The following is a 27,910-nucleotide window of genomic DNA, read 5'->3' as shown; positions in this document are numbered from 1 at the left end:
TTGCAATTCGAAGCATTAACTTCATCAACTAGTCTTATCTCCACTCTCCAAATTTATCCTGGTTTACATTTTATGATTAGACATAACATCAAGACAGAGGTTTCAACCCCTGAGTGAGTTGATACTGTCTCAGAACAGGACGCCAGTCTGTCGCAGGGCACACAGAGACATATAACCGGTCACAAAAACATTTTAACTTTCCCCAAGTTCCCATCAACCTCTGTTTGTTTTTGGAGTTTGGGAGAAAACCTGAGTGCCCGAAGGAAACCCACGCAACACAGGGAGAACATACAAACTCCTACACTGCGCCACCTTGTGCCCATGATCAAAATTCAATAGTCTTTATTGTCATGTTAGAGAATTAAAAAATAAACAATGATGAGATTACATTAAGACTTACAATATAACCCAAAGAAAAGAGCATTACGTGGCATAATATACATACATATACAAATACTAAAATGAACTCAAATGAACATGAGACATTGCCAATGATAATCATTATCATTGGTGTGAATTAAAATTAAGATATTAACGTATTTGTCTTAATTAATTTAATTAAATTTTGGTTCTCGAAATTACTTCACATCAATAAATCAATTTCTGTTTTAAAATTCATACAAAACCCCACCTTTTCACATATTTAATTCACATTGTGTAGTTATTAGTTATTTTGTTTCTTAACTTTAAAATGCTGTCTTACTCCTGTTATCTATTTTTCTTTTTTATCTATCTTTACGGTATTCTTGAGTGCTGTGGAAGGCGCTTTAAAAAAATAAATTTAATATTATTATTATTCATGATCGAACCCTTGAGCAGGTTGATAAATTAACTCATCACACACACTGATGGCGTTTTGCCTCCCTCTAGTGGCAATATGATAGAAGTGCATTATTATAGAAGATTGTTTATTCAGAAAGATTTTATAAAATAATTCTAAACCAAACAGTTTTGCTGATAACTAAATCAAATAAAATAAAATGTATCTCGTGCAGGTGCTTGGCCTTTCTCAGGGCAGCGTGAGTGATATGTTGTCACGGCCCAAACCCTGGAGCAAGCTGACCCAGAAAGGCAGGGAGCCGTTCATTCGTATGCAGCTGTGGCTACTTGACCAGCTCGGACAGAGTCTCAGTCAGACCCCAAACCAGGGCCACACTTTGGGTGAGACTCCAGTTAATACTTGTGTAGACAAGCTTCCATTCAGGTGAAATAATGAGTTTAAACTTCTTACTTCTGGTTACTAGATAAAAGCCCAGTGACCACCCAGTCATCACCATCACCACCACCCAGTCCAGCCGACAGCCACCCGAGTCCTCTGGTTGAGCCGGTGAGCCTCTCACTTGAGAGCAGCAAAGAGAACCAGCAGCCAGAGAGCCTGGTCTTGGGACTCCATCATCTGGACGGAGGGAAAACAACCCCCAACCTCATTTCTACTCATCAACCTGCAAACCAACATGGCATCCAGGAGCTGGTAGCCATGTCTCCCGAGCTGGACACGTACACCATCACAAAAAAAGTCAAAGAGGTGCTAACTGACAACAACCTTGGTAAGTCATCAGTCATGTTGACTTGAAATGTCAACATGAAATTGAAATATAAGTATTGTACCTCCCATAATGCACTGCAACAGTTGAAGCTAAAACAACGCGTGCAAATGTCAATTTTGAAGGGAAAAGCCATTTTGAATTTTTCAACATTATTGTGATTATTTTCTTGCAGGCCAACGACTATTTGGAGAGACCATCCTGGGTCTAACCCAGGGGTCAGTGTCTGACCTGCTGTCCAGACCTAAACCGTGGCACAAGCTCAGCCTCAAAGGCAGAGAACCCTTCGTCCGCATGCAGTTCTGGCTCAATGATGCCCAGAATGTGGACAAGCTTAGAGCTATGAAGAAAATGGAGAAAAAAGGTGAGGAGTTGGTGATACTTTATTTATTTAGAATGCTATAATCCGACCCATCAGTTAAACATACCTCTGTCTTGTCCACAGCTTATCTGAAGAGGCGGTACGGACTGATGAGCACCGGCTCAGATAGCGACTCTCCCAGCTCTCGCTCAGAGTGTGTGAGTCCGTCCTTGGTCTCTCTGGACATGTGTTCCTACAACCAGGTGAAGAAAGCTCGGGTGGTGTTGGGTGCAGAGGAGAAGGAAGCCCTGAGGAAGGCCTACCTTCTGGAGCCGTACCCTTCTCAGAGCACCATTGAGATGCTGGCAGCTCAGCTCCACCTGAAAACCAACACGGTCATCAACTGGTTTCACAACTACAGGCGAGTTAATCGAGTTTTTCTGCATCTACGTCCACTCAACTGAAGAGTGTCTGATGTAAATCAAGACCTTGAATCAAGAGTCAAGAACTTTTTCACTCAACACCAAACCGAATACTAGATGTTAAGTACTTTTTTATAGCTAGTAAAGATTAAAATCAGCCAACCTCTTTCTCGGATGAATGGAGTAATAAAAAGCTTTTTTATAGTCTATTCTGTTAGGAACAGAAATGCCTCACCAAACAAGAGGAGAGAGCAGGAGCAGAAAAGAAAATCAAAACACATATGGTAGTCAACACACAGTAACAATAGTGAAGTGCAAAATAAACACTAGATCCCAACATACACTCACAGTTACAGTAATATAATAATCAAAACTGGAACATAACACACAAATGGTGGTCAACACACACTCATGGTAGAAATAATCATTATTATTATTCAAAACACAACAACACATATGGTTGTCAACACACACTCATGATAGAAATAATCATTATTATTATTAAAAACACAACAACACATATGGTTGTCAACACACACTCATGGTAGAAATAATCATTAATATTATTAAAAACACAACAACAAACATGGTGGTCAACACACGCTCATGGTAGAAATAATCATTATTATTATTAAAAACACAACAACACACATGGTGGTCAACACACACTCATGGTAGAAATAATCATTATTATTATTAAAAACACAACAACACACATGGTGGTCAACACACACTCATGGTAGAAATAATCATTATTATTATTAAAAACACAACAACACACATGGTGGTCAACACACACTCATGGTAGAAATAATCATTATTATTATTAAAAACACAACAACACACATGGTGGTCAACACACGCTCATGTTAAAAATAATCATTATTATTATTAAAAACACAACAACAAACATGGTGGTCAACACACGCTCACATTAAAAATAATCATTATTATTATTAAAAAACACAACAACACACATGGTGGTCAACACACACTAACAGTAGGAAAAACAATTATAAACATCAGAAGACATAACACACTCACAGCAAGTTATAATAGTTATAATATTAAACACTATAACACAACAAAAACATGTTGGCATGTGTGACATGATGAGATCCAACTGTGTTCCAAAGGTTCCTTGTTCCTTATTCAAATGAAAATGCCTCTGATTCACAAATGTGGAGATCATTTTACAAAATTGTTACAAAATGTCCAAAACTAGCTGCATCACCAGTTCTCTGTCTAACTGCCCGTCTCTGTGTGTCTGTGTGTGCAGGTCCAGGATGCGGCGAGAGGTTCTGATGGAAGGTCTTCCTGACAACGACACGGATGCTGAGCACCACAGCTACTCACCCTCAGCGACGAGAAGCCCTCAGTCAGAAGGAGAGGAGAGGAGACAGCAGCAGCTCTCAGGACACATCCACTCCATCCTTCCCTTCAGCAACAGCTCCATCCCATCTCACGTCAAACAAGAAGCAATAGACAGGGAGGACGAGAACCTGGGCAAAGACGGAGTGATCAGGCAGTCTAGAGTCCAGTCTTTTTCCTCGGTGGCATCGCAGTTTCCACAGTTGAAAAGTGAACAAGAGGACTCTCACATGATCTGCCGAGAGCTTTACCAGAGCCTGAAGCAGGAAGAAGCCGTCATCAACCTGTCTCAGGCTCTCTACCCCGGCACAGTCTCAGCAGACGTCTTTGCGAGATCCAGCCATTCCAGGCAGGAGATGGAAGACGCCGGGAAGTCTCCGGTCGATCCGGTGAGCTTCAAGGCTTCGTCCGAGCCGTGCCGCGGCAGCCTAGAGGTTTCTCTCAACTCTCCCTCTGCCGCCTCCTCCCCGGGGCTGATGATGTCGGTGTCCCCAGTGCCCTCGTCCTCCGCGCCGATATCACCGTCCATCCCCAACCCGCCGTCGACGGGCACCAACCACAGCCCGGACAGTAACCCTAATTTCCAAAGTCCCAAACTGAACAGAAGCACTCAGAGACGCAATGAGAAAATGGCCAACCTCAACAACATCATCCACAGGCTGGAGAGAGCAGCTAATCGAGAAGAAACGCTGGAGTGGGAGTTTTGACTCCGTCTCTTCGGAATCCAGGCCCGGCGACCCTCGCAGCACACAGTCCAGAATCAAAGCATCTCCCAGATTTGGTGAGGATGGAGCCTGGCTCCTCAAGGTCTGGCCTGTCACGGTAGAAACTTTAACGGGAACACAGAGCTCGACAAAATGCTTGAATTCCCTACGAGAACTTAGAGTCGGGGAAATAAAGTTTATAAACTTTTTTTTCTTCTTTTTTTAATACTTTGAAATATATGTGACAGCACTAGCTGTTCTTTTACCTATTGGACTTTACGTAAAGACTTTTGCAGAAATAGTGTCATCAAATGTACACTGAAGTTCTGTCGATTGCCACTGGGTGAGATTAAAAAAGACCCCTGTCTTAAGCCATTTAAAGCACTATTTGAAAAGAGACATTGACCAAATTTGCTACTTTTTGAATAGCAATTTTTCAAAAATTTTGTCTGTAAGACTGGACATTTGAAGTCAAGTAACGCAAAATCTCATTACTGACTGAGGGATAGTCCTTTAAGACTCTAAATATTCAACACCTTGTATGTACTTAGTTTTCCTGGTGATATGTTTTGAAATCTTTGTATCTCACACGTATAATATGTGGTTGTACATGTTGTAGAATTGTCTGCAATAGCCTTCTCTGAACCTGATGTAGCATGGTACTCACCTGACCCTGTTATCCTCTAGTTAGTCACTTGTGATGAAACTTCAGTGAAGAAGAAAAAAAAAAGCTGAAAATCCTGGAAAAAAAAAATGATAAAAAAGAAAACAGTGAAGAATAATTTTTTTGAGGTTCACAGTTTTAGGGCCTTGTGTTTGTGGACACATTACTATACATGGGCACAGTTTACAGGATTTTTTCCAGACTTACCTCTCAACAACAGACCAGACACTCACCTCAGATTATGTTGATGCACATCATGTGTTTCATTCTCATCCATGATCACGACCAACAAGCTTAATAATCGGAGGCATTGGAAAGAGTCAGGGCCAGAGTTGATACAAGTTTTAAAATATTGAGATCCTGCTCACAGGTCGTACCTGATGGGGTGCACTTTCTTCATATGGGTCACTGTAGCTGTAACGTCATATACTTGATAAAACAATTGAACCTCTCAGCATTGACATCAGGTGCACTGAAATGAATGTCTGTGATGACTTTAGTTCATTTGAGAGTGTAAAAAAAACTTCCAATATCACCTCTGTTGAACCTGGATTTGTAAGTATGATGTTCTAATGGAGGCAAAAGATTCCATGTATCCCCTCATATTATCCTCCACCACTCGTGTATCGTGTCCGTAGACGTTTCTTTGTCATGCTTGCAAGATGTTCTTTCTGTGTTTTTTTGCTTATATTTTATACTCAGAACGGTTAGATATCTAATACCTCGTGTATGAACTACTTACAGCACTTAGATTTTGATAATTGTGACGACGCAAGAAGAATTCAAATATCAACATTATCCTTAACTTAGTGTCCACGAGTCTTTGCCTTTTACTAGTATCGTTGAAGTTGGTTGTAAACTATTGCACATGTCTACATAGCTCAGAGGACTTGGATTGTATTATGTAGAAATATATATAACACAATTACAAAAAAAAAAAAATGTTGCATTCTTGGAACAAAAATGTGCTGATTATATTGAAATAGAGTGTACAGATTTAATAAACCAAACCCATACACGCCAGGTCTGGTCTGGCAAGCTTGCCCCGTATTAGACATTCTCTCAGGGTAGTCTTGCTTCTTAAAGCTTTACTTCAACACTTGCTCTGATCTGGAGTGCTCACATCGACTCGCATCACGGAGGGATAAACCTGTTCTACATATGTCACGGACATGCAGTGACTCTGAAGATGGAGAAAGAGATTCGTCCATGAATAATTGCTGTAAAGATTTCCAGTTGAACTTCACTAGAGTGAAACTACCAGGATGAAGCTAATGGGTTGTATTTTTCCAGTTTCTTCTATTAAAAAAAACAAACATTTATTTTCTTCTCAGAATCTCAGAGGATTCCTACTGACATTTTGTGCATAATATACTGTTGGATTAGAAGACATTTCTTACATGGGATTTCCATTGTCTCTGACATGAACTGAAGAAGAAACATATTTACCCACACCATCATTCTTGCATATAAAAACACCAATATTTCTTTTTTTGCATGCAAATCCTCTCTGGTCACATGACTGATGTGTTTTTGTGTTGTTGGTCGTGCAAAGGGAGATTCTATCAGCACTTGCGTTCATTTGATTTGATACTGGTGACATCCTCACATGGTACAGCTTCTTATGATTTAAATCTACTTAAACAAACAAGTAAACACTGCATATGATTTGTGCCATAGTTTAAGCCTCACGCGTCATCCTTCCAGGACTAATAATAAGGTATTGGTAAAGAGTAGTGTAGGCCGTCTAATAACCCTGTTTCCAAAAGCAAAGCTCTTGGTAACAGAGACCTACATGTTCTATTTTTTTTCTTCTGTAATCGACATCAGTCTCTGAGTAATGACACAACAACGCGTCTGCAAATGAAGCAACACCAATAAAGTTGTCTAAAGGTTTATTGTTGAATGGACAGAAGTTTGCCAAGTGTCTTGGATCAGAAGTTGCATATGTAAGCCATCATTCAATACATAATTGTTTAAGATTCTGCAGTTGTGTCTTTATTTCTTCTAATTAAAAAAAAAAGAAGTGTTTAGGCATGATGGACAGAAATATTCTAACAGATGTAAGTATACATTTTCAGACTTTCACTATCACATGGTCACTTGTGTCAAGCAATTCAATAACCCACATCAATTTTAACTTGCATTTGACTCTGAATTGACACTAGAATTGATGGACACATTCGCTTACGGACATTTTTGAAACAATGAGTTGTATCCCCCCAAAAATGTTAAACATCCTGAATAAAAGGCAGAAATGTTGGTACTTTAAAGTCTATAAAATGACCCACATAAGTTGTTGTTGTTGTAAAGAATATTTGGATTGAAAGAATGAAAAGCTTAAACGACGTGTAGAAGGATATAAAACTCTCATCAATAGAGAAAAATAATTATAAAAAGCTATGCAAAGAATACAAGTTCCTGTACAATTCCTTAAGTAAATCACATTTATTATTTACAATTAATCTGTTTAATACATTCAACATGCTTTTTAAATTGGAAATTTAAGTGTGCCTTTCTGAAAACTTGATTAGTGAACGTGCTGTTTGCTAAGGATGGTTAAAAGATTTTTAACTTGGTGTTGATAATAAGTCTTTTGAATTTTAAATATAGAGTAATATTAATACTTAAAAAAAAAAATCTAAACTTTGACCTAATAGACATTTAGTTTTCATTTCAATCATTATTAAAATAAATGTTTAGAGTCATTTTAAATAGCATTTCCTTAACTTTATTCGAAAACATTTATTCGTAAGAAACCACATTCTTCTTTTTTAAAATCTTTTATTATTAAAATATGTCTGATATATTTGATGTTATCATAACAATGGCGCTCGTGGGTGGGGGGTCATCTCTGACGTGCCAGTGTTTACATGATAGTACCGCGTGGTGCGCGAGCCCCGCCCCGCGCGGCGAGCAGGCGCGATGACGTCACCAGCGTAATTCGTCGGGCTGGAGAATTCGCGATGGTGATGATGGCGACGATGGCGGCCCGACGCTGGAGCGGGACGCACTGAAGCTCGGCCTCGGCTCGGATATGACTCACGGCCTCGCACTGCTGACTCTCTACGCGGGTTTCCGGTGAATTGGCGTCTCTTGTGGCTCGCATCAGCCGTTTGAAGGTGAGTGCGCGGCGGGTCTTCCGTCCTCGGTGTGTTTTGACTCAGGCCTCCGCCCTCCATCTCATGACAACAAAAACACTAGCAGCTAATGCTAGCAGCGAAGCTAACTGTTGCCGACTTGTCACTGTCACGTTCATGGGGAACCAAACCCGGCGCGTTATATTTTATACTTCCTCCCGTGTTGTTATCGCAGTGTTGCAGACTTTATGAGCACAAACCGAACAGTTGGCTTCGTAGCTTCTTGGGCTACATTACCTTTGCTACACTGCACTTCTAGCTAGTCAGTCCACAAACCTTGACACATTATGAGATGCAAAATAAATGCATTTTTGTCGGCGTTCTTTAGTTATACCCGTTAGTAGAGAGACGTTTGTATTGTTTCCAGGTGATATTGTCGTTTAATTCTTAACCAAATATAGTAAATATTGCAAATATTAAACCCATAAACACAGATTTAGAGCTAACTTAGCTTCTTGACTCACCTGCTCGAACATTCTTTAGCCAAAAGCACAGAAACATTGTCTTTTAAAACCTAAACACTTAAATTGTTATTGTTTTTATTTCATTCTGTGTGTAACGAAATAAATATATCTTAGCCTTTATATAGCCATACGTCTAAACCTGTGGAAAGGAATTGTAGGACAGACTTGTTAAATTTTAAGTTTTTCATTTTTAAGTCTTCATCATATGGAAAAATGTGGGTGTAAATTATGTTCGTGGTCATGTTAAATAACAAATGTCTAGAATGATTGACCCAACCTAAATATGTGTTTGATATGCTTTTCTCTGTTTTAAATGGTCAGTGTTCTTAATGTTTAGTGCAGCTGTACTTTAAAAACAACATGTATTGTTTATGACTATTAGTGCTGTTCTAACGCCAACACCAAATCTGCATCAAAAAATGCAATTTAAATTGGGGAAGCATTATGCAAAATTTTACACATTCTATGAATACTCAGTTTTGTTCAAGGTAGTAGCAAATAGTTGAACTACACTTCCTTCTATATCGTCTAAAGGTTAGAGAACTTTGTGACATCGAATTTAAATATTAAACAAGTTCCTGCAAAGTTGTGCAGTGGAGAAATGTCTTGCTGTTGCATCATATCTGTTGCAAAGGATAGTTTTTTTTAGGTCAGTGTTCAAATAAATGGTTGCATGCTTCTCTTATTACCTTCTTCCAACAAGAATGCATAGTAAACTGTTTCAGAATCAGGAACTTTTATTGGCAGTGTTGTTAACACAACATGGGATTTTTTTGTGTAGAAATACAGAATGAAATAATGAAATGAAATTAAGACAAAATAATGTGCTTTTAAACCCCTTGTTTATATTTGTTTTGTAGATGTCCCTCAAAAAAACTCTTTGCTGAAATCTTAAGCTTAAATCTTATTGATTTAAATACATCTACAAATATTCAGAAACTTTGGTTTAAATTATTCAAATGTATCCGTTTTCAACTTATTTGCACCTTGCCAGTTGTTCAAAACCAATTTTGCTTGAATGAAAACCTTAAAAAGTTACATTTCTTTAAACAACTTGAAACCTAGCCCATGTGTGTAGCTTCACAGGAAATAATCCCTTTTAGAGCCACTGGCGTTCAAGTCTATCACGGGACGGGAGTAACGGTGAGGCTCTAAGGGGCTTAGCTGCTCTTGCTGTGTGATTCTGAACTGAGCCAGACTGTGTTGTGGCCACAGGTCAGGGTGGATTTGGTGGGACGTGTTAATGTGACTGCGTAGAGGCAAACGAAAAACTGGTGTTGAAGCAAGATTTGCTTTATCAGTTACCACCAGCTCTGAGGACAGTGATGTTGAGACCACCCCTTTTGCCTACCCACCCATGTGATGGTACGCTTCACTGTACATGATAAGCTACATTGAAGTCTGCTCAACCACACGTCTCCTGGATCACATTACAGTCTTGACTGGCTTTGTGACCTTTATGCCTATTTGAAGGCTTGTAAACCTGGAGATCCCTGGCTGGTCCATTGGTTGCAGAGGAAGATGTAAACTAATATCACTGTCTGTAATTTAGAGCCAGAAACTGCACATTTAAGTTGTAATCATTACAGTCAAATTAAAATAAAACCAATATCAATACTACAAATGAACCACAATAAAAATTAATTACTTGATATAGTTTCTGTATTTTGAAGGAAAAACTCTCCTTTACATGTATTTAGGTATTAAGTTTTTTTGTGCTTCTGCATGCAAGTATAAGATTAAATAAAACCATCCTTCCTTTTTTAGAGCAAGACAAGTTTAGATTGTATCTGACTTCTTGCATAATCAGCTGTACTGTCAGAAATCCTTTGAATTACCCCAAAAACCATTAAGCAATGACTTGTGTCCTGCACTGCAGTGGACTAGCAACCTGTGCACAGTGCCCCCCCCACCTCTCAACGTGCACAGGTGAGATGGACACACCCCTTAATTGTTGACTTTGCTACTGTGCCCAGGAATTTAAAAGGCGTTCTTTATGTGGGAGTGTCCCGAAAGACTATGAACACACCAGTCGTCTCTCATCTGTTCTGTAACATCTGATCATTGAGCATCCGCATACACACCAGAGTCATTCAGAAGGTGGGTTTACGTACACGTTTGTATCTACAAAGAAAAAAGAAAAATTTCCTTATGTGATGCTTTCAAAAAGATCTCATGTGAAGCAAATTTGACTGCAAGATTCCAGTAGTCCCGTATAAGTAGACAGAAAAAACATGCAGGATAAACACTAATAACCTGATGTTAGTTCTGGCAACTACTTTCAGGCCTCAAGTATATCTGGCATAACATGCATTTCTGTCATCCCCCTGAACATGTTTGATCAAATTCATTTTCACCTATTTGAACTTGCCATTTCATTTTGATCATCCTGTTTCATTTGCGTTTTCATAACCTAGCAAATATAGTAGTTTCCAACTGTACAAGAAACGCAATGACAAAATGCATGCAAACTAATTGAGATCTGACGCTGTTGAATGTGTCTTTTTAAATGACATTTTATTGCTCTTGGCTGTGTACTCTCTGTAGACACCTTTTAATTGGAGACTGCTGGCTTGGCCTGCTTAGCATTAATGTTTTACTTGATGTTTTTCTCATTTAATGTTTCTCATGGCCCCAAACAACAAGTTTGACGGAGGTGTTGCAATATGAAGGAAGAATACTTAGAATGCTTAGAACATTGAGATTATAGATTGAGCACGTTGATTAAATTGTATTTAAATGTAACATGTTTGTATTTAAGATTACATCCATATTTACAATAGTACACCTACATACACATATTTTTCCTACATTTTTTTCCCCTTTATATTTCTATAATAAAGTTGATCTATCTATCTGTCTATCTTTTTATTCTCTATTTTGCTGAGTTATGCAACAATTTGATGATTGGGTCATGTTAGCAAATTAAAGTTATTAAAGTTTATTTTTTATTATTGTTCATCTGTGAGCTTTTAGTGGTATGACTATGATCACAAGAACATCGCAAGTCCAGTCTGACTATATATATATATCTATATCTATATATATATATCTATATATATATATATATACACAGAATGAAAAAAAGAAAAGCTCACAACTGAAAAAGAAAAACATTTCGATATTCATGCGTTTGTTTGCATTTGTTTTCACAGATTTCCATGTCTTATTTGTAAATATTTCTGAACAGGATCACTAGGACTTACATCGTCCTTCACTGGACGGTCTCCGGTAAGACCTAAATAAATGCTCTTGTATGTAGGTCAATACATGTGTGACATTTTGAAATAGATTTAGATTTCTTATGTTTTTTGTTGTAATAAAGTGAATCGTTAATATTAAAATACAAAAGCTGCAGTTTGTGATGTCAATATATATTGCTGGTGCTGCTGGTCAAGTTAATGAATATATACCGCAAATTAATATAGGTTTTACCGTAATTGTATGTCCTAAATACATACAACTGGAGTACTCAATAATGTGAATATACATTGTTTGGTTTGTTAGGAAGTGAAGTGAGTTTATTTATTCTTAGTGATGAAAAAACACAGTTTCTTATTCCATATCCTTAATATAAACCAGTGAGGTGTGACTCTTATCTTTAGCTATCTCATAATACCTGCTTTCTTTTTTCAGAGGTCGCCATTCCTGGCTGGGTGAAACACTCCTTCACCAGGACCATGGTATGTTATTATCTGTTGCTCAGTTGGTTACAGTTAAGTCTGTCTGCCATGTGTTCCAGCTGCAGTCTGCAGAATTGGAAACTGAATTGATTTTTCACTTTTTATCAGCTTTGTTTACCAGGAAGCAGACAGTTACGTCATGCAGCACACTATCAGAAACTTAAGTCTGCAGGGCTGTGGCCTTTAGTGCTGTATTTGCTCTATTAGACACATTAGAAGCTCTGCTGCACTATGACATAACCACATGGCAAGTTATGTTTTCTGTTGATCATTGTTCCTTTTTACTTTATTGGCAAACAGCTGTGCCGGATGTCCAATGTCTGGCCTCTGCCCTCCTGCTCCTTTATGGATTTTGTGTATCAATATGGGTTACAGGCAATAGTGGCTCTTGCTGAGGCAGCAACTGACGCAATGTACTGCCACCGCCGGCTCTGCCTCGTCTCCTACGACCACCTTAATCTTCCTTTACACAATGTTTGAGCTGAGCTTGGCACCTGACCAAACGCACAATAGATTCCTGTCTATCTCTGTCAGCAAAGGGCCGGACATTTTTTGCCCTTGAGGAACAAATCCCTGACTGTTCTGGTGCACTCTGCAATATTGCAGACAGCCGTGATAATGAGCTGTAGCAAGGATATAGTGTGCTTGTAAAAACAACTGGTTTTATCGTGTTGCAGACACAAAAAGTTATCAATAAAATCTGAGTAGAGATTTTGACATTCATTGTTAATATTCCTCAAAACGTTCAACGTTGAAGCTCACAGTGTGGTTTACAATCTGATTATGGGAACTAATATTTTGGTCTTGGATACCTTTCACCTTTAATTTCTAAAGACAAGGTCTTTTTTCTACCTGTTCAAAGCAGAGACCAGCGAGGTCGCTTTTTTGTCTTTGAAAGGAGGGAGCTTTGTCACTATCCCAAACCAAAGTAAATATGTAGGCCATCGAATTTCTATCTGACTTTCTTCGTCATGATCAAGCGGAAAAAGTCCCCACTGTACTGAGAACGACAGGAAGTAAAATGCAGAAGATGTTCATCTGCAGAACTCTTGGGTCAATGTGCCCCTGACCACAGCAACAAGGCGAACAACTAGAATGTGCAAGAGGTGTAGAATGCTTGACTGGGAGTTAATACATTTTCAAATGTCCTCCTCTAAATAAGGGGGAGATGTAGTAGATGCGAAGAAGCTGCTTTTGTAAGGGGCTAACCAGCCTGTTGTCTTCAGGAGGAGGAGGAGGGACAGAGCCTGGAGTGTATCCAAGCCAATCAGATTTTCCCTAAGAAATCCCCCATCCTGGAGGAGGACAACATGCAGGTGAGTAGGTGTTGCTTATCTGGCACTATAAACCGCCAGTCACCTTAAAGTGTCGCCAACTCTGTAATTGATTATGTAACGTCGTCACAACATGTGACTTGTGGGACTGAGCAGTCTAAACTGTGTCTCAGAAGAACTACCGAGTGCTTTAACTCATCTTTTTTAAAGCATATTTCTGCGCATGCTAGTTATGACAATGCAAGCTGATACTTGTGGAGCGTTGGTGTGTTCGGTCAGCTGGTGTCTGCTATTCAACAGTGGAGGTCATGCATCCACATAGCTTAGATTTCATCATCCACAGTGGGTAGCTCCTTTGTTGCATGTGATGTGCTTGTTCCTAAGGCCTTTCAAATGTTGAGCTTTTAAAGTCACTTTTATGTATAAACATCATACGACTTTACACAGGTTTGTACTCTTGTCAGTTTAAGACTGTGTACAAGAGTTAAAAAAAACATTTATGCTTTTTATTGAGGGGGTTATTTAATTTTAATTGCCAATGTATTCCCTCCTGGGTTATTTAAAAACATGCAACAGAAGGATCCACACAGGCCTCCGCAAAGCCAAACTTGATTCATTATTTGCATTGAATTATAGATCCTTCTTTAAGGAAAAAAACTATGAGGGAGTATTTGTGATGTCTTCTTTTAATGAATCCCCTGAGGTGAGCCGTCACAGATTTAATTTAATGAACGATACCTTTTTGTCCAAAGCTTTTATTGCAGCTGCAACCTTGGTCAGAGAGTGGTCAGAGTGGTCAGAGATTCTGATATCAACACATTATTTCCTTGTATAACATGGCTGTCAAAGTCAATCACACAAGGGGAAAACTTTCCAGTTTGCTGGGCCAAACAAAATGTATATTTAGTATATCTAGCCATCTACTCTCACAGGAAGCACCACTCTGATTTAGATATTGCCTTTTCAGTTTTGGAGGCTGTTTGGAGTGTTATTAATCTTAGTCCCTTATCTTAAATACTGGAATCTTTATGGAGATGGACATCAATCCATTTGTATCTAGTACTAACCATCCAGGGGCTACATAAAATGATTTGCTGGAAAGATTTGGTCCCAAAAATGTATTACACAAGTAAGAATAACTTAGTATTTCATAAGACCATTTATGCATTTATACTGAAATGTCTAGTTGTTTCACATGTAGCTGTTCTGGTGCTGTTGGACGCTGCCCAAATAATAAATAATAAATGTGAACAACTTCTATCCTTGTTATATGTTTAACTTTGGTCTTGTTGCCCTAAATGTATCATGTCTTCTAGGTGCCGTTTCCTGAGCTGCACGGGGAGTTCACGGAGTATGTGGGGAGAGCTGAAGACGCCATCATTGCACTGTCCAACTACCGCCTGCACATCAAGTTTAAAGAGTCACTTGTCAATGTAAGTTTATTTTGGTGAATGCTCTAATCTATCAAGCTATTTCCTTTTCTACAAAGCATTTAATATTCTAGCACATCTGGAGAATGATTAATATTTATGCTGTTCTAAAAACTTGCATTACATTGACTTGGTGTTTCACAGCAGTTCCTTGTTTGTTTTGAGTTAATCTTTATTATAGTTATATGTACAAAAATAAGATGTTGACAGAACGTATTACAAAATCTAGTTCCTAAAACAACAGATTACTGTTGTCTATTTATTATAGGCTAACAAATCTGCCAAAGATAATGTCTGTTTATTTCTTCTCTAAGAAGAAAGTCTAAATTATATGCTGGCATCCATCCTGTCAAACCCTTATTATTAAAAGAGCAAACTTTTTCCAAACCTGAAATTAAAGCCTCGGGCAGTAACATTCGGAGCCAGAACTATTTATTTGCAAACCATATACAGTTGCACATAAAAATATCCAGCTGTACAGCCTTATTTGTATTCGAAATTATGCTTGTAGCTTTTATGTTTAACCACTAACTTTATTCAGAATAAAACGTATTATTATAGATTACAGTGGTGCCCTATTTTGTACAGGAAAGACACTTGTGAAATGTTGCATGTAAACAGGCTTCACATAATAGAATAGTGTAGCCCAGGCCATTGAGAGCGGTGGCAGCAGTGTTGCGTGACTTTTCATAGCCTCTCTTTTGACACTTTCTAGCCCTTTCTGTCTCTCTCCCTGCACTAGTGGTTGCCATGGCTACAGTCATTCCAAAGGGGATGTAGAACAACCACTTTTTCTCGATCCCTGTTCAGCAGGGGAACAGTGACTCTGTATTTGCTATCCAACAACTTCCTGAACAACATCCTCTATGTGGCTTTTGATGAAAGAGATATCAAACAAGCAGACACATTTTTCGCACTTAAAAGCCTTTATTTTTCATAATCCTGTTGATGAGTTTGATGATAGTTTGTAAAAGTATAACATAGTTTATATAATAATCAGGAAATATCCTAACTGCTCAGTATTGCGAATGAGGAAACGGAAGTAATCGTTACACAACCTCTGATATTTACAACACTTCTTCGGGTGTGTTGAGACATGATGAGGGTGGTTTCAAGTCGGCTGTAGAGCATATTTGAAGGTCTGACTATCCATGCTTGGACCCATGTGAATGTGAATTTTAAATGAAATGCATTTGATGGATAGTTTGGAACTAAGTAAAGTCTTTGCATGTGCATATAATCACATTTCATTTATTGTTTATTTGCAAATACTTTTTGTCATTCTGTGTTCGGATCAAATCAAGCAGAAATTTCTTGCAGGATTTCAGTCGGCAAAGTGTTGCATGTCGGCTTCACAACCTAATAGTGGTGGGAGGTGCTGTAAAGATGGTGTTGAGAGATTTTTGTTTATGAAAAAAATTAATGGAATGGTTGTGGCACGTTCCAATAACATCCCAAATGTTGTACAATGACAAAAGACCCCACTTACATGTCATTCTGTTTTTTGTTGTTTTGGTAGCAGGATTGTTGTTGCGAAGTGTCAGTAAGTATCTCACTGAGCTGCACGTTTTGGATTTAATTGCATCAATTGCTGGTCTGATTAACTGAGCGATAATTTAATACTGAACTCGGATGTGGTGATCACATTTCAGCACATAAGCTTGAATGAGACTTTAACACGAATATCTGTCGTTACCTTCATTAGTCGGTGACTCTTAGTGGTGCAAAGGTTTGTTGTCGTACTCATTGATGTTTCAATAGCAACTAATAGAACTTTAGGCAGAGGTCTCTGGTGCCTCTGGGCTAATTTACTGAGCGACGCCGACAGCAGGAAAATAATTTCCCTGCTGTATTCAAAGTAAATAATAATCACATGACATTTTGTACTTTCGATCCTAGTTGTCTGTAAAACAACAGGGTTAAGAAGACTTCCTTTTATTTTAACAGATTTGGGGATTAAAGTTCATTAAATAACAGCAGGTTGATGACTAATTTGTGTGCACCTTCAGCACCATTCAAATGAAACAACACTAACTACTGATGGTTCTAAAAGCGGAGTGTGAAACTGCTGTGACTGCAGGCATGTCATTCTGCCAGTATTTGTTCACTGTCAATCAAACGCCGTCTCTTTCTCCAGGTCCCTCTGCTGCTTATTGAAAGTGTGGAGTGTCGTGACATGTTCCAGCTACATGTCACCTGCAAGGACTGTAAAGTCGTTCGGTAAGATTGGAATTGTTTGATGAATCATATTTTAGTTATTGCTCATCTCTGCTCTATGGCAAAAAATATAACTTCCATTAATATTATAGATGTTTTAATGCCCACTATAAAGCAGCATTAAACATGATCTTACTGAAAATATCTGTATTTTATTGCCTGACAATGATAAACAAATGCAGTAAATTAAAAGTTATTACAAAATATAATAATAATCACCAACTCAATATATATTCTATCAAAAAGTGCAATTTCACAATACAATCTGTACCACTTCTCCTTTAGATCTTTAGAGACCTCTGACTTGAGGTTACTGTCTCCTTACATCCAGCACACATGCTCACCTTATCAGGTATTCTAATATATAATATTCAAAATTTAATTTATCCGTGTTATGCGAGTATCATTGATATGGAGTGATTTTATTATTTACAAATTTGCATTTTCAAATTCCAATAAACACAAATGTCAGCTATTGCATATATGTGACGTCAGATATTTGTGCTTTTAGATAATCATTCATATGAAGCCAGTGTTTCTTTTAGTTGTTTTTTTTAAAGAATTAAAAATAACATTATGGTTGATTTAGCTTAATATTTTTTACATCATCAATGTGCTTCTGTAGAAAGTGCATGAGTGTCTTTCTCAAGAAACATTTATTTACCATTCCTTAAACAATAGTGATGTGTACAAAGTACTACTTCAGTTAACAGAAGTCTGCGTTTTGTCACTTGTTTACTGCATTACAGGGATGTCATTGTGTTTTAAGTCACTGTTGGAGATTGTTGTAGGCTTCCCTGATCCTGTATTGACACGTTACAGATGATACCTTGGCTCTGCTACCTGCTTGTTATTCTGGGCAGTTAAATGATATGTGAACCATGGGTTGCTTCCCTAGTGGTTAGAATCCTGGTTGAACCTGTACTTGATTAGATTTCGGCAGCATTTTAAATGTAATAATCGTTAACAATCATGATTGTGTAATCATGGAAACCAAAATCATAATCATGATTAAAATGTGATTAGTTCTTCAGCCCTATTCCATAACTCGCATGTGACCCATGCTAGTGGATCAATCACGGGCCAACACGTGTCCTTGAGCAGTGGCAGGGAGGGTGTCATGCCTTATAGCACCTGCATCCTCATGATGAACTGGGAATACCTGTTCCGCCTTCTGTACCTGAATGTTTTAAGGAGATGTTTTAAGAGCTCTTCGATGAAAGCCAAATGTGTTTATTTTCCTGTAATACAATTAAGTAATATTTTTTTGTTGGACTTAATAAGTCAAGCTTCATGCAGAGTGACCTTACCCTGACGTGTTTTCTCTGACCCCTCACGGATAGAACATGTGGGTGTTGTTAAGCAAGGTCTCAATGTTGGTGTCGAAAAGTTTAACAATTCAAAATAATAAATACACGTAGAGGTTATTTTAGTTCTTTGGTAGCACAGAAGTGATCTGCAGATGAATCAGAAAATCAGGGAAAAGCCTGCGCAGATAAAAAGGTCTTTAGATGTTTCTTGAAGGAGTCAGTAGATCCATCAAACGCACATGGAGAAGAAGCTTGGGAGCAACAGCCTGGAAGGATTTCTCTCCTCTGTTCCGGAAGCATGTTAAGGAACCATCAGTAGATTCTGATCCACAGACCTCAGAGCCCGAGCTGGGGTGTAAGGCTGGATCAGATCACTGATGTAAGGAGGAGCCTGACCATGAATAGCTCTGAAAGTAAGAACCAGAATTTAAAAATGTATCTTGAAAAAAACTGGCAGCCAGTCAAGAGTTTTAAGGATCGGAGAAATGTGAGTTCTTCTACCAGAGCGGGTCAGAATTCTCGCTGCACAGTTTTGTATTAGCTGCAGGCGAGACGGCTCCATCTTGTTTAGACACGAAGATTACAATAGTCAGACACATTTACCTGATTTTGCTCTATATCTGTATGCCTTCAGGTGTCAGTTCTCAACCTTCGAGCAGTGTCAGGAATGGTTAAAGCGCCTTAACGTAGTAGTGAGCCCGCCTTCTCGTCTAGAAGACCTCTTCTCCTTCGCCTTCCACGCCTGGTGCATGGATGTGTATGCGGGGGAGAAGGAGCAGCACGGGGAGCTGTGCAGACCAGGTGCTGTAACCTTCAACCCTGGATCCACATAAGAGCACAGTTGGACACCCCGGACTTATCTCCCGTCTCTGCAGGTGAACACGTGACCTCCTGGTTCAAGAACGAGGTGGAGAGGATGGGCTTTGACACTCAGAACGCCTGGAGGATCACAGACATCAACAGCAAGTTCAGGTAACGGCAGCTTCCATTTCTTGTCTTTCTTTTGTTCTAGATTGCACAGTAGCTGCTCTTGTTCTCTCTCTACGACCTTTTTACTCTCGGCTGACGAGAGCCTGATCCTGGATTATATGTCTGCAGACACGGACGCCTGTTGAACCACACTTGTCTCTTTCCTGTGCTTTCAGACTTTGCCCCAGCTATCCACAGCAGCTCCTGGTGCCAGCCTGGATCACGGACAGGGAGCTGGAAAACGTTGCATCCTTCCGCTCCTGGAAGAGGTTTCCATCTGTGGTTTATAGGTAAGATTACGCTGGCAAAGTCAGGTCAACAGTCATTGTTTTGTAAAACTTGAATGCTCTAAAGCCAACGTAACGTTTGGAAAGTAAAAGTGTCTTTGAACTCAGATTTGATTGTATTTCATTTTAATTTTCCCATAAATAAATGTCCCTCAAAAAGAAGAGACAAAGATTTGCCTTAAAATAATGGAAATCAAACCAAATAAAATGGAAAATAAAAAACAAAATGTATAGTAAGGATTTTATCAAGTACACTTTTGCTTTGAAATTGTAAAAAATAAGCTAAAAATGTTGCATTATATTTATATATTATTATATTTATGTACAGAATTAAACATTTTGAGGGGCTCTGAAAAAAATAAAAGTAAAGTTATGTAATAATGATGGCCAGATGATTACAGTGAAGGGGATACATTTGTCTCCTGGGTCATAATGTGCTCAAGTATCTAACTTGATAGTTAAATATAAATCATAATATAAATATATTTTATTTTGAAAGACAACAATGGCGGGGAGAATGAGAATGAAAAACCGGAACCTGATGTTCAAGTTGTATTTAGAATAAAAGGACCTAAAAGTACCTGAAAATAAGTTAATAATGAAATTGTGGGTTAGCTTTTAATCCTAAAGTGGCCGCAGGGAACATGATGCCCAGGTTTGTACAAACCAATGGATTCTAACCATCTTCAGCCTCGACTTCAAAAGTTTCATTTCAATAAACGGTTAAACTCATAAAAACATTTTGGTTGCCTTTCTTACGACTCTCAGTAGATGGATGAAGACCATGTGTTTTGATCTTATTTCCTTCAACTAACACTATGAATGTTGGTCCAGGCATGTGACTACGGGAGCTGTGATCGCTCGTTGCGGTCAGCCGGAGGTCAGTTGGTGGGGCTACAGGAATGCTGATGACGAGCACCTGGTCCAGTCTATCGCCAAGGCCTGCGCAGTGGACAGCAGCTCCCGTAAGCACTCCCAAAACTGCAGCTACACCAACATCTCTGACCTGTCTGATACTGACTTCGGTAAGAGCTGAGTCAACCACCGACTCGACACACGCACACTTGTCTTACCAGATTGTGGAGCCAACGTGTCAGAACTTGCCTGCAGCCTCCGCCCATGTGAAAGCAAACATCGGAAAAACATTTAGTCCTGCTTCTTATCCTGGTCCTTCAGACATCATTGTTGTCCTCTTCTCTTCGTGGCAGAGTCCTCCATGACGCACAGCTCCGAGGTGGACACTTTGGCCATTCAGCCGCACAAGTTACTCATCCTGGACGCCCGGTCCTACGCCGCTGCTGTGGCCAACAGGGCCAAAGGTGGCGGCTGTGAATGTCCTGGTAGGATTGGTTCTTCCAGTCAGACGTGTGATGAGATCCCATGCACTCAGACTTCGATTTACTTACAGAATATTACCCCAACTGTGAGGTGGTGTTCATGGGCATGGCCAACATCCACTCCATCAGAAAGAGTTTCCAGTCCCTGCGCTTCCTCTGCACTCAGATGCCGGATCCAGCAAAGTCAGATCCTTTTTATTTCCTCATAATTACACATGATGACTCAAACCTGCAACCTTTTTTCCTGTCTTTGTGTGTGTCCACAGCTGGCTGTCTGCGCTGGAGAGCACCAAGTGGCTGCAGCATCTCTCCGTGCTCCTGAAGGCCTCGCTGTTGGTGGTGAATGCCGTGGACCGGGATCACCGGCCAGTCCTGGTCCACTGCTCCGACGGCTGGGACCGCACGCCACAAATAGTAGCGCTGTCAAAGCTGCTGCTGGACCCGTACTACCGCAGCATTGAGGTACCATGTCTCCAAATTAAGAACATAAGTGCAGAACTTTCAGTCTTCTTGTAAATTGTATGATATAAATAACTTTGGTACAGTTGCACGTACCTTAATTTCCTTATTCAATTTAGTAAAAAAAATCTCCAGATGGAGACATAACCAACCTGAGTGTATATTGAAAATTACATTCATACAACGATGCTTTTAATTCGTCTTTGCTTTTAGAAAAAAATAAAAAAGCGCTAGAAGAAATAGAACATGCTTGTTTATGGCTCCACCTACTGTTTACTATGTGTAAGTGCAACAGCCGGTTCTTTTTCAAAAAGTTCAAAAAGGAAATAAAATAATTGCAAGCATTGTCTCCATGCATGTATTTTAAACCCACAAATCCTTAAGTCTAAATGTATTTACTAATTTAAAAATAAGGCCTTAACTGGCATTAAAATATCTTGGATGGTAACATTTTAAATGAGACACATTTTTCCATTTCAATTAAGAATTATAATTTATTTAAAATGAGTAATAATTACAGATTGCAGCCGGTACTCTCAGATAGATTGATAAAACTTTATTGATCTCTCTGGAGGTCTCCTTCGGGAAATTGTTTTTCCAGCCAGCACACTTTAGTGTTATTAAGTTATTGATCATTGCTGCGGAGCTACTGGAGAGGCTAACGTTCTCGTCGCCACATCATGTTTCTACTTCAACTCGGTTCATGTAGCAACTTCGTGAAGAGACTTTTGCTTGAGGCAACATGGGAGGTGTCAATTCAAGGAGAATTGGCCGTCAAGACTACATTTTTCTGCATGGCTGAGAGCGATGCCAGGCAATGTGTTCGTGGCATGTTGATTTTGTGTTTTAGTGTTATTATTATATTTTTACATTTTGGTTAATTATGTCTTTATCTTAAATGTAACCTACACACCCAACTACATGTCGACACACTTGAGTATTTGTCTCCACATCCTGGTGTTTCATGTCTTGCGTGTTCTTGTAGGGCTTCCAAGTCTTGGTGGAGACGGAGTGGCTGGACTTTGGCCACAAGTTTGCTGATCGCTGTGGTCATGGCGAGAACTCTGAGGACCTGAACGAGCGCTGCCCGGTGTTCCTGCAGTGGCTGGACTGTGTTCATCAGCTGCAGCGGCAGTTTCCCTGCTCGTTCGAGTTCAACGAGGCCTTCCTGGTACGTCAGACGTTCCTCGTCTAGGAGACGTCGATACGTTCAGCAGTTGAAGAGAAGGTCTTGTGTGTGTGCAGGTGAAGCTGGTGCAGCACACCTACTCTTGTCTCTTCGGAACCTTCCTCTGCAACAGCGGGAAGGAGCGAGAAGACCGGCACGTTCAGGAGAGAACCTGCTCCATCTGGTCGCTCCTGAGACCCGCCAACCGCACGCTGAGGAACATGCTGTACTCGCCGCACTCTGAGAACGTGAGTCCAGTCAGGCTCCTCTGAAGAACATCTGACTGACAGACGCTCCTGTCGTTGCAGCTTCTTCATCCGGTGTGTCACGTGCGCAACCTCATGCTGTGGAACGCCGTCTACCTGCCGAGCTCCTCCCCCACCACGCCCTCGGACGACTCCTGCGCCCCCTACCCGACGCCCGGTGGCAACTCTGAAGACGCGCCCCTGGGCAGGTGAGCCTGGCGCGCTGGCACCGAACACCCTCCCCCCCTCGCGCTCCATGTAAGACTCACTCGGGTGGGATCGCAGCCCACCGCCCTCTTGAAACTGAGGCCTCAGTCAGAGCTAGAGCTAAATGATGACATCACCACCAGACAGGAAGTTGCTTTTCTCTCTATCACAGAGGACGGACGAAGGTCCGTCTGCAGCTGCCGCGTCCAGTTAGCAGAGAAGAGAGTCAGTGTAGATCAGTTAGTGAGTCGAGGTTCAGGGTCACAGTTTGGTACAGATTGACTTCAGTGAAAGAAATGAAAGAAACTTTCAAAATGATATTAGCAAAGCTAACTTGATTTAAAAATCAATAGATGGTCTTTTTTTGCTTTAATTAATCTTACTTTAAAATGAAATATAGAAACAAAGTTTAACCTGGAAACAATATAGTCCAAAAAATATATATCATAAGAGTTATCGTAAGTTTTAATTATTAAATATATTTTTTTTAATATTTAGTTGAATCCAGACCCGACAGAAAATTCAAGAAATTGTTATACCTGGCTGCTGTCAGGATCATAAATATTATTTAATTGAATGTCTTTTATTTTATTCATCTCATTTTATTTTATTGTATTTGTTCTTTTCATTTTATCCTGTACTGTCATCACCACAAAAACAGGCAATAATGTTCTGATTCCGATAAATATAAATAGTTGAATTAGTAATAAATCCTTTTTTCGCACTTTCATCTGAACCAAACTGTGACCTGTGAAGGAAATGTGTCGAAGAAGGTATATTTGTTGTTGTGAGTCTGGACTTCTGACTAACTTGTCTCTCTGCTGCAGACACACCAAGACTCGCTCGTTCGACAACCTGCCGAGTGCCTGTGAGCTGAGCAACACTCCGGCTCCCAACCGTCGCTCCAGCGACCCGAGCCTGAACGAGAAGTGGCAGGACCACAGACGCTCCCTGGAGCTCAACATGGCTGTGGGCCCCGACGAAGGAGGCCAGGAGGAGGACGAGACCAACGGAGACTGCGAGCCGGACCAGGGTCTGACGATCCGGAGCCTAGAGGCAGAGGTCTTGAATGGAACCTACGGTGATGCAGCGTCTGGAGCAGAAGACGACGAGGAGGCCGTGGTGTCGGCCACTGATGGAGTCGTCATGGAGAACATCCCGCAGGAGGAAACAGCCGGGCAGACCAGAGAGGCTCAGAGAGAAGGTGCTCCAGCTATGGAAGAGACTGGGCCAGAGGTTGTGGACGTGGCTCCATGTGAGGCGGCAGAACCATGCATCAATGGACACCCACCGCTGAACGGTCAGGTTGAGCCTGAAGAAGAAGAAGTAGAAGAAGAAGAAGAGCGGGTGGAGGAGGTTCATGTTCTGCCTGTGCAGGAGCAGCTGCAGACAAATGAGGAGGCTGCACAGGTCCACCAGTGTGAAGAGAAGACACTCGTGCACGCCTCCAGTCCCTCTGGTCCTGAGTCGGCTCCAGATGATTCTCACAGAACTTTAACCAACGGCTTCACCGAGCCGCCCCACGAGAAGGAGTTCTCCAGCGAGGCGGAGGAGTCTCAGCGGGAGAAGCCGGTCTCGCTCATGGAGAGCTCCACCGAGACTCTGACGGAGGAGGCATGCAGCAGGTCCGAGCTCACAGTCCGGCAGAACCAGCCCGTGTGTCTCAGGAAGGAGCGAGTGCTGGAGGCTGGGGACCTCGGCTCCATCAGAACTTTAAATGGGGGCTGCAGGAAGCCCCCTGCTAGTGCCTTTCATCCCGCGGAGCCCGGCAAAGACGGGATGTGGAACAGTGATGGTTCTGACGGGGAGCCGTGCGGGGGGGTGCCGCACTGGCCCAGGGTCAACGGGGAGCGGACGCCGCTGAGTCGGCAGTTGTCTCTGGCCAGCTGCAGCTCTCTGGTTCTGCAGCACCGGGGAAGCTGCTCGCAGCAGCGCTGCTGTCACTTCATGCCGGGTCGACCCAGTCTGAGCCCGGAGCAGCCAACCCGCAGCCACCTGGACGACGACGGACTCGCGCTGCACACCGACGTCATCCAGCAGAGGCTGCGGCAGATCGAGGCGGGTCACCAGATGGAGGTGGAGTGTCTGAAGAAGCAGGTCCAGGAACTCTGGAGTCGGCTGGAGAGCCAGCAACCCGCCGGCTGCCTGAGAGTCAACGGAGACATTCACGACGAAGTGGTGAGACAACGTCTGGCGCCGGTTGTCCGGGTCTGTGGTCCGAACTCTGGTTCCGTTGCAGATGACGGACTCGGAGTACAACATGGACCAGAACTGTCTGTCCCGCTGCAGCACTGAGTTCTTCTCCGAGGCCAGCTGGGAGCAGGTGGACAAGCAGGACACTGAGGTGAGACCTGCCGTCGTCACGTCTGCCGGTCCAGAGTTCTGACCCGTCCGCTGCACCATCAGGTCACGCGCTGGTACCCCGACCACCTGGCAGCCCAGTGTTACGGCTGTGAGAGCCGGTTCTGGTTGGCGGCCCGGAAGCATCACTGCAGGTAAACCCATGTCTCTCTTCTCAGTTTAATTCACACGGCAAGTTTCAGAACCTCTTGATACCGGTCCACTGGACCTGAGACACATTCCATAGAAGTCATTATCTTCCCTCCAGAGGAGTCTCGCTAGTATTGACACATCAAGATCTTGCTCAAGGGCACTGTGGCAGGCCCACCTTTTATTTGAATGTGATCAAACAGATGATCCCCCCCTAGTGGTGTGTTTTGACCCTGACCCGTCTCCTCTACAGAGGCAGAGATTCTGTTCAGGAGGTCTGGTGAGCTCTGTCTCCTTCCTCCCTCCCTTCTCCACCCCCCCTCCTAACATCCCCTCCCCCACCTGTGTCTGGTTCTGCTTCACTGGGCCGGGGCGTCTTCAGTCCTGGTCTTAGTAACTGTGGGTTTAGGTCCTGTCCAGAGTCAACCCCCCTCACATCCCGCCTGACTCCCCCCTCCTTCCCCACCTGTTTCCCCCCTGCAGGCCTGAGAGTGGGCGTGTCGTGCTGGTGTCGCAGCATGGCCTTGACCAGCATGAGTGTGGGCCGGTACCATCAGTTGATCCGCTACCTCGGCATGTAGTGAAACATGGTTTCTAACTGCAGCAGAGCCGTCAGTGTTCCGGACCTCGCCTCGCCCTCTCCTCGCCGTCTCCATGGTGACCGTGTGTCTCTTCTCTCCGCAGGAACTGTGGTAACGTGTTCTGCGGCAGCTGCTGCGACCAGAAGATCCCCGTGCCAAGTCAGCAGCTGTTCGAGCCCAGCCGGGTCTGCAAGAGCTGCTACGGCAACCTGCAGCTCCGGCCGCCCCCCCTGGACCACGAGCTGGAGAAACCCATCACGGCCAGCTCCAACTAGAACCTGCTGAGGCGGCAGAACTGCGCAGAATGTCCTGGAACTGTGTGTGAGTGTGAGAGTGTGTGACGAGGCTGAACAAGCTTTTAATTCCGGACCTGAGAGCGAGGCGATCCCGTCCGGGCCGTCTCTGGTCCCGCCGAAGGAGGGTTCAGGAGAAGATCTTAAAGGGCCGGGTCACCAGATGATGGCGAGGACGAGGCAGTTGTTCAACTGTGACTCGGACAGACCAGAGACCAGAGAGTGAGACGCGGTGGATCAGAGGTGAAGCTGCAGCCGAGGCAGCGAAGGGCTCTCGCTGCTGAGACCCCCGTCTGCACGTCCACACACAGGTTTTTGTAAAATAAATAAATAATATATTCAGATATAGCATTTATGAAAGTGTATAGAGACCTTGAATAGTGACTCACTAATTTAGTCACCAAAGTTATTTTCAACTTTGATTTCTTGTTTTTTTAGTAGCAGACGACGTCACGTTTTCCCTTTAATGTTTTATTTATTCAGCCGTCGCTCCATCGCTGTTCCAGAGCCTCCTTCCATTGATCACCAGTGTTCCAGGGGGCGTCGCCGTGGCGACCGCAGTTGTTTCTGTGGACGTCATGGGGTTTTCAACCGTGCGTTGCTCAATAGTCGAGGCGGACGGAGAAGAGAAGGTTCTGGTCAGAGAGCAGAGGGCGACTCCGGCTGAACTCTTAAGACGTTTGGTTCTAGTTCAACACTCCCCTCCCTTCTCTAACCTTCTGCAGTCACTGTCTTCACCGCCAGGGGGCGCCACCTTCTCGTTAATAATCCAGCAATGTGAAAAGTTAAATAATCAACCATTTTAAAAAAGAGGCTTTTATTTGCACACGAAGAGTGGACACTGCCAGAGTTGAGTCGAGAGTTGAGTCGAGAGTTGAGTTGGTCAGTGAGGTTCTTAGTTCTGCTTTTCCTCTGATCTTTGCCTGGACCTGTGCTGCAACGGCCCGCTAGTCACATGACGTGTGTTCCCGTGAATGTACCATGTGTGTGTGTGCGTGTGTGTGTGCGTGTGTGTGCGTGTGTGTGCGTGTGTGTGCGTGTGCGTGCGTGTGCGTGTGTGTGTGGAGACTGTTGCCAAGCTGTTCTATTCCGGGTCTCTGAGGAATCCCTCCTGGTTCTGTCCCCTCTGACTCTGTCCTCCTGGTCGATCTAGCACTTTGAAGCACCTCCGGTCCGTCAGGAGTGCAGCTGTACATAAGCCATGATCCACAACAACAAGTGCTCCTTGTTCTCTACTTTCTTTTGTTGACTTTTCTTTCCAGAGCAGTTGTTGTAGAAGTAAAGGAGAAATAAACTAGATGAAGCCAGCGAGTCCTGCCATGATTCTTTCTGCTCAAATGACCGACACGT

General features: G+C 42.0%; 2 protein-coding genes across 9 annotated transcripts in view; both read left to right on the top strand.

Annotated features, from left to right (window-relative positions):
- The window catches only part of cux2b (cut-like homeobox 2b), a 97,149-nt gene extending 92,682 nt beyond the window's left edge, over window positions 1–4,467 (top strand). For both annotated transcript variants that reach the window (XM_087796445.1, XM_087796437.1), the window contains exons 18-22: window positions 996–1,161; window positions 1,245–1,547; window positions 1,720–1,908; window positions 1,990–2,266; window positions 3,547–4,467. In XM_087796445.1, coding sequence (XP_087652571.1) covers window positions 996–1,161; window positions 1,245–1,547; window positions 1,720–1,908; window positions 1,990–2,266; window positions 3,547–4,345 — 1,734 coding nt within the window. In that variant the 3' untranslated portion in view covers window positions 4,346–4,467. The remainder of the gene's footprint in view (window positions 1–995; window positions 1,162–1,244; window positions 1,548–1,719; window positions 1,909–1,989; window positions 2,267–3,546) is intronic.
- Window positions 4,468–7,958: 3,491 nt separating this feature from the next.
- Window positions 7,959–27,867, top strand: mtmr3 (myotubularin related protein 3). 7 transcript variants are annotated; one of them, XM_087796331.1, is made up of 23 exons: window positions 7,959–8,128; window positions 10,587–10,710; window positions 11,766–11,841; window positions 12,247–12,293; window positions 13,520–13,609; window positions 14,884–15,000; window positions 17,135–17,217; window positions 19,159–19,325; window positions 19,400–19,496; window positions 19,670–19,783; window positions 20,615–20,805; window positions 20,989–21,120; window positions 21,189–21,300; window positions 21,384–21,579; window positions 22,562–22,747; window positions 22,822–22,992; window positions 23,053–23,198; window positions 24,024–25,374; window positions 25,436–25,540; window positions 25,603–25,691; window positions 25,940–25,966; window positions 26,170–26,297; window positions 26,371–26,503. In XM_087796331.1, the coding sequence occupies exons 4-22, from the start codon at window positions 12,291–12,293 to the stop codon at window positions 26,282–26,284; spliced, it is 3,492 nt and encodes a 1,163-aa protein (XP_087652457.1). In that variant the 5' UTR covers window positions 7,959–8,128; window positions 10,587–10,710; window positions 11,766–11,841; window positions 12,247–12,290; the 3' UTR covers window positions 26,285–26,297; window positions 26,371–26,503. The 7 variants fall into 7 exon arrangements, with proteins under 7 accessions (XP_087652457.1, XP_087652437.1, XP_087652467.1 ...); XM_087796311.1 differs by lacking the exon at window positions 26,170–26,297 and having other exon boundaries at window positions 11,801–11,841; window positions 26,371–27,867; XM_087796341.1 differs by lacking the exon at window positions 26,170–26,297 and having other exon boundaries at window positions 20,615–20,745; window positions 26,371–27,867.
- Window positions 27,868–27,910: the final 43 nt, after the last annotated feature.

Source organism: Callionymus lyra, chromosome 1 (assembly GCF_982586985.1).
Source record: "Callionymus lyra chromosome 1, fCalLyr1.hap1.1, whole genome shotgun sequence".
Classification (NCBI taxonomy): Eukaryota; Metazoa; Chordata; class Actinopteri; order Syngnathiformes; family Callionymidae; genus Callionymus; species Callionymus lyra.
Note: the sequence above shows the minus strand (reverse complement) of the source record. Positions and strands in the feature narration are given on the sequence as shown.

What these genes read in the sequence shown, in the direction of transcription:
- mtmr3 (XM_087796303.1), top strand. An exon ending in CGTACTACCGCAGCATTGAG is followed by an intron (nt 21,580 to 22,561) that starts GTACCATGTCTC and finishes GTGTTCTTGTAG; the next exon opens with GGCTTCCAAGTCTTGGTGGA. An exon ending in GATTCTGTTCAGGAGGTCTG is followed by an intron (nt 25,967 to 26,370) that starts GTGAGCTCTGTC and finishes TTCTCTCCGCAG; the next exon opens with GAACTGTGGTAACGTGTTCT.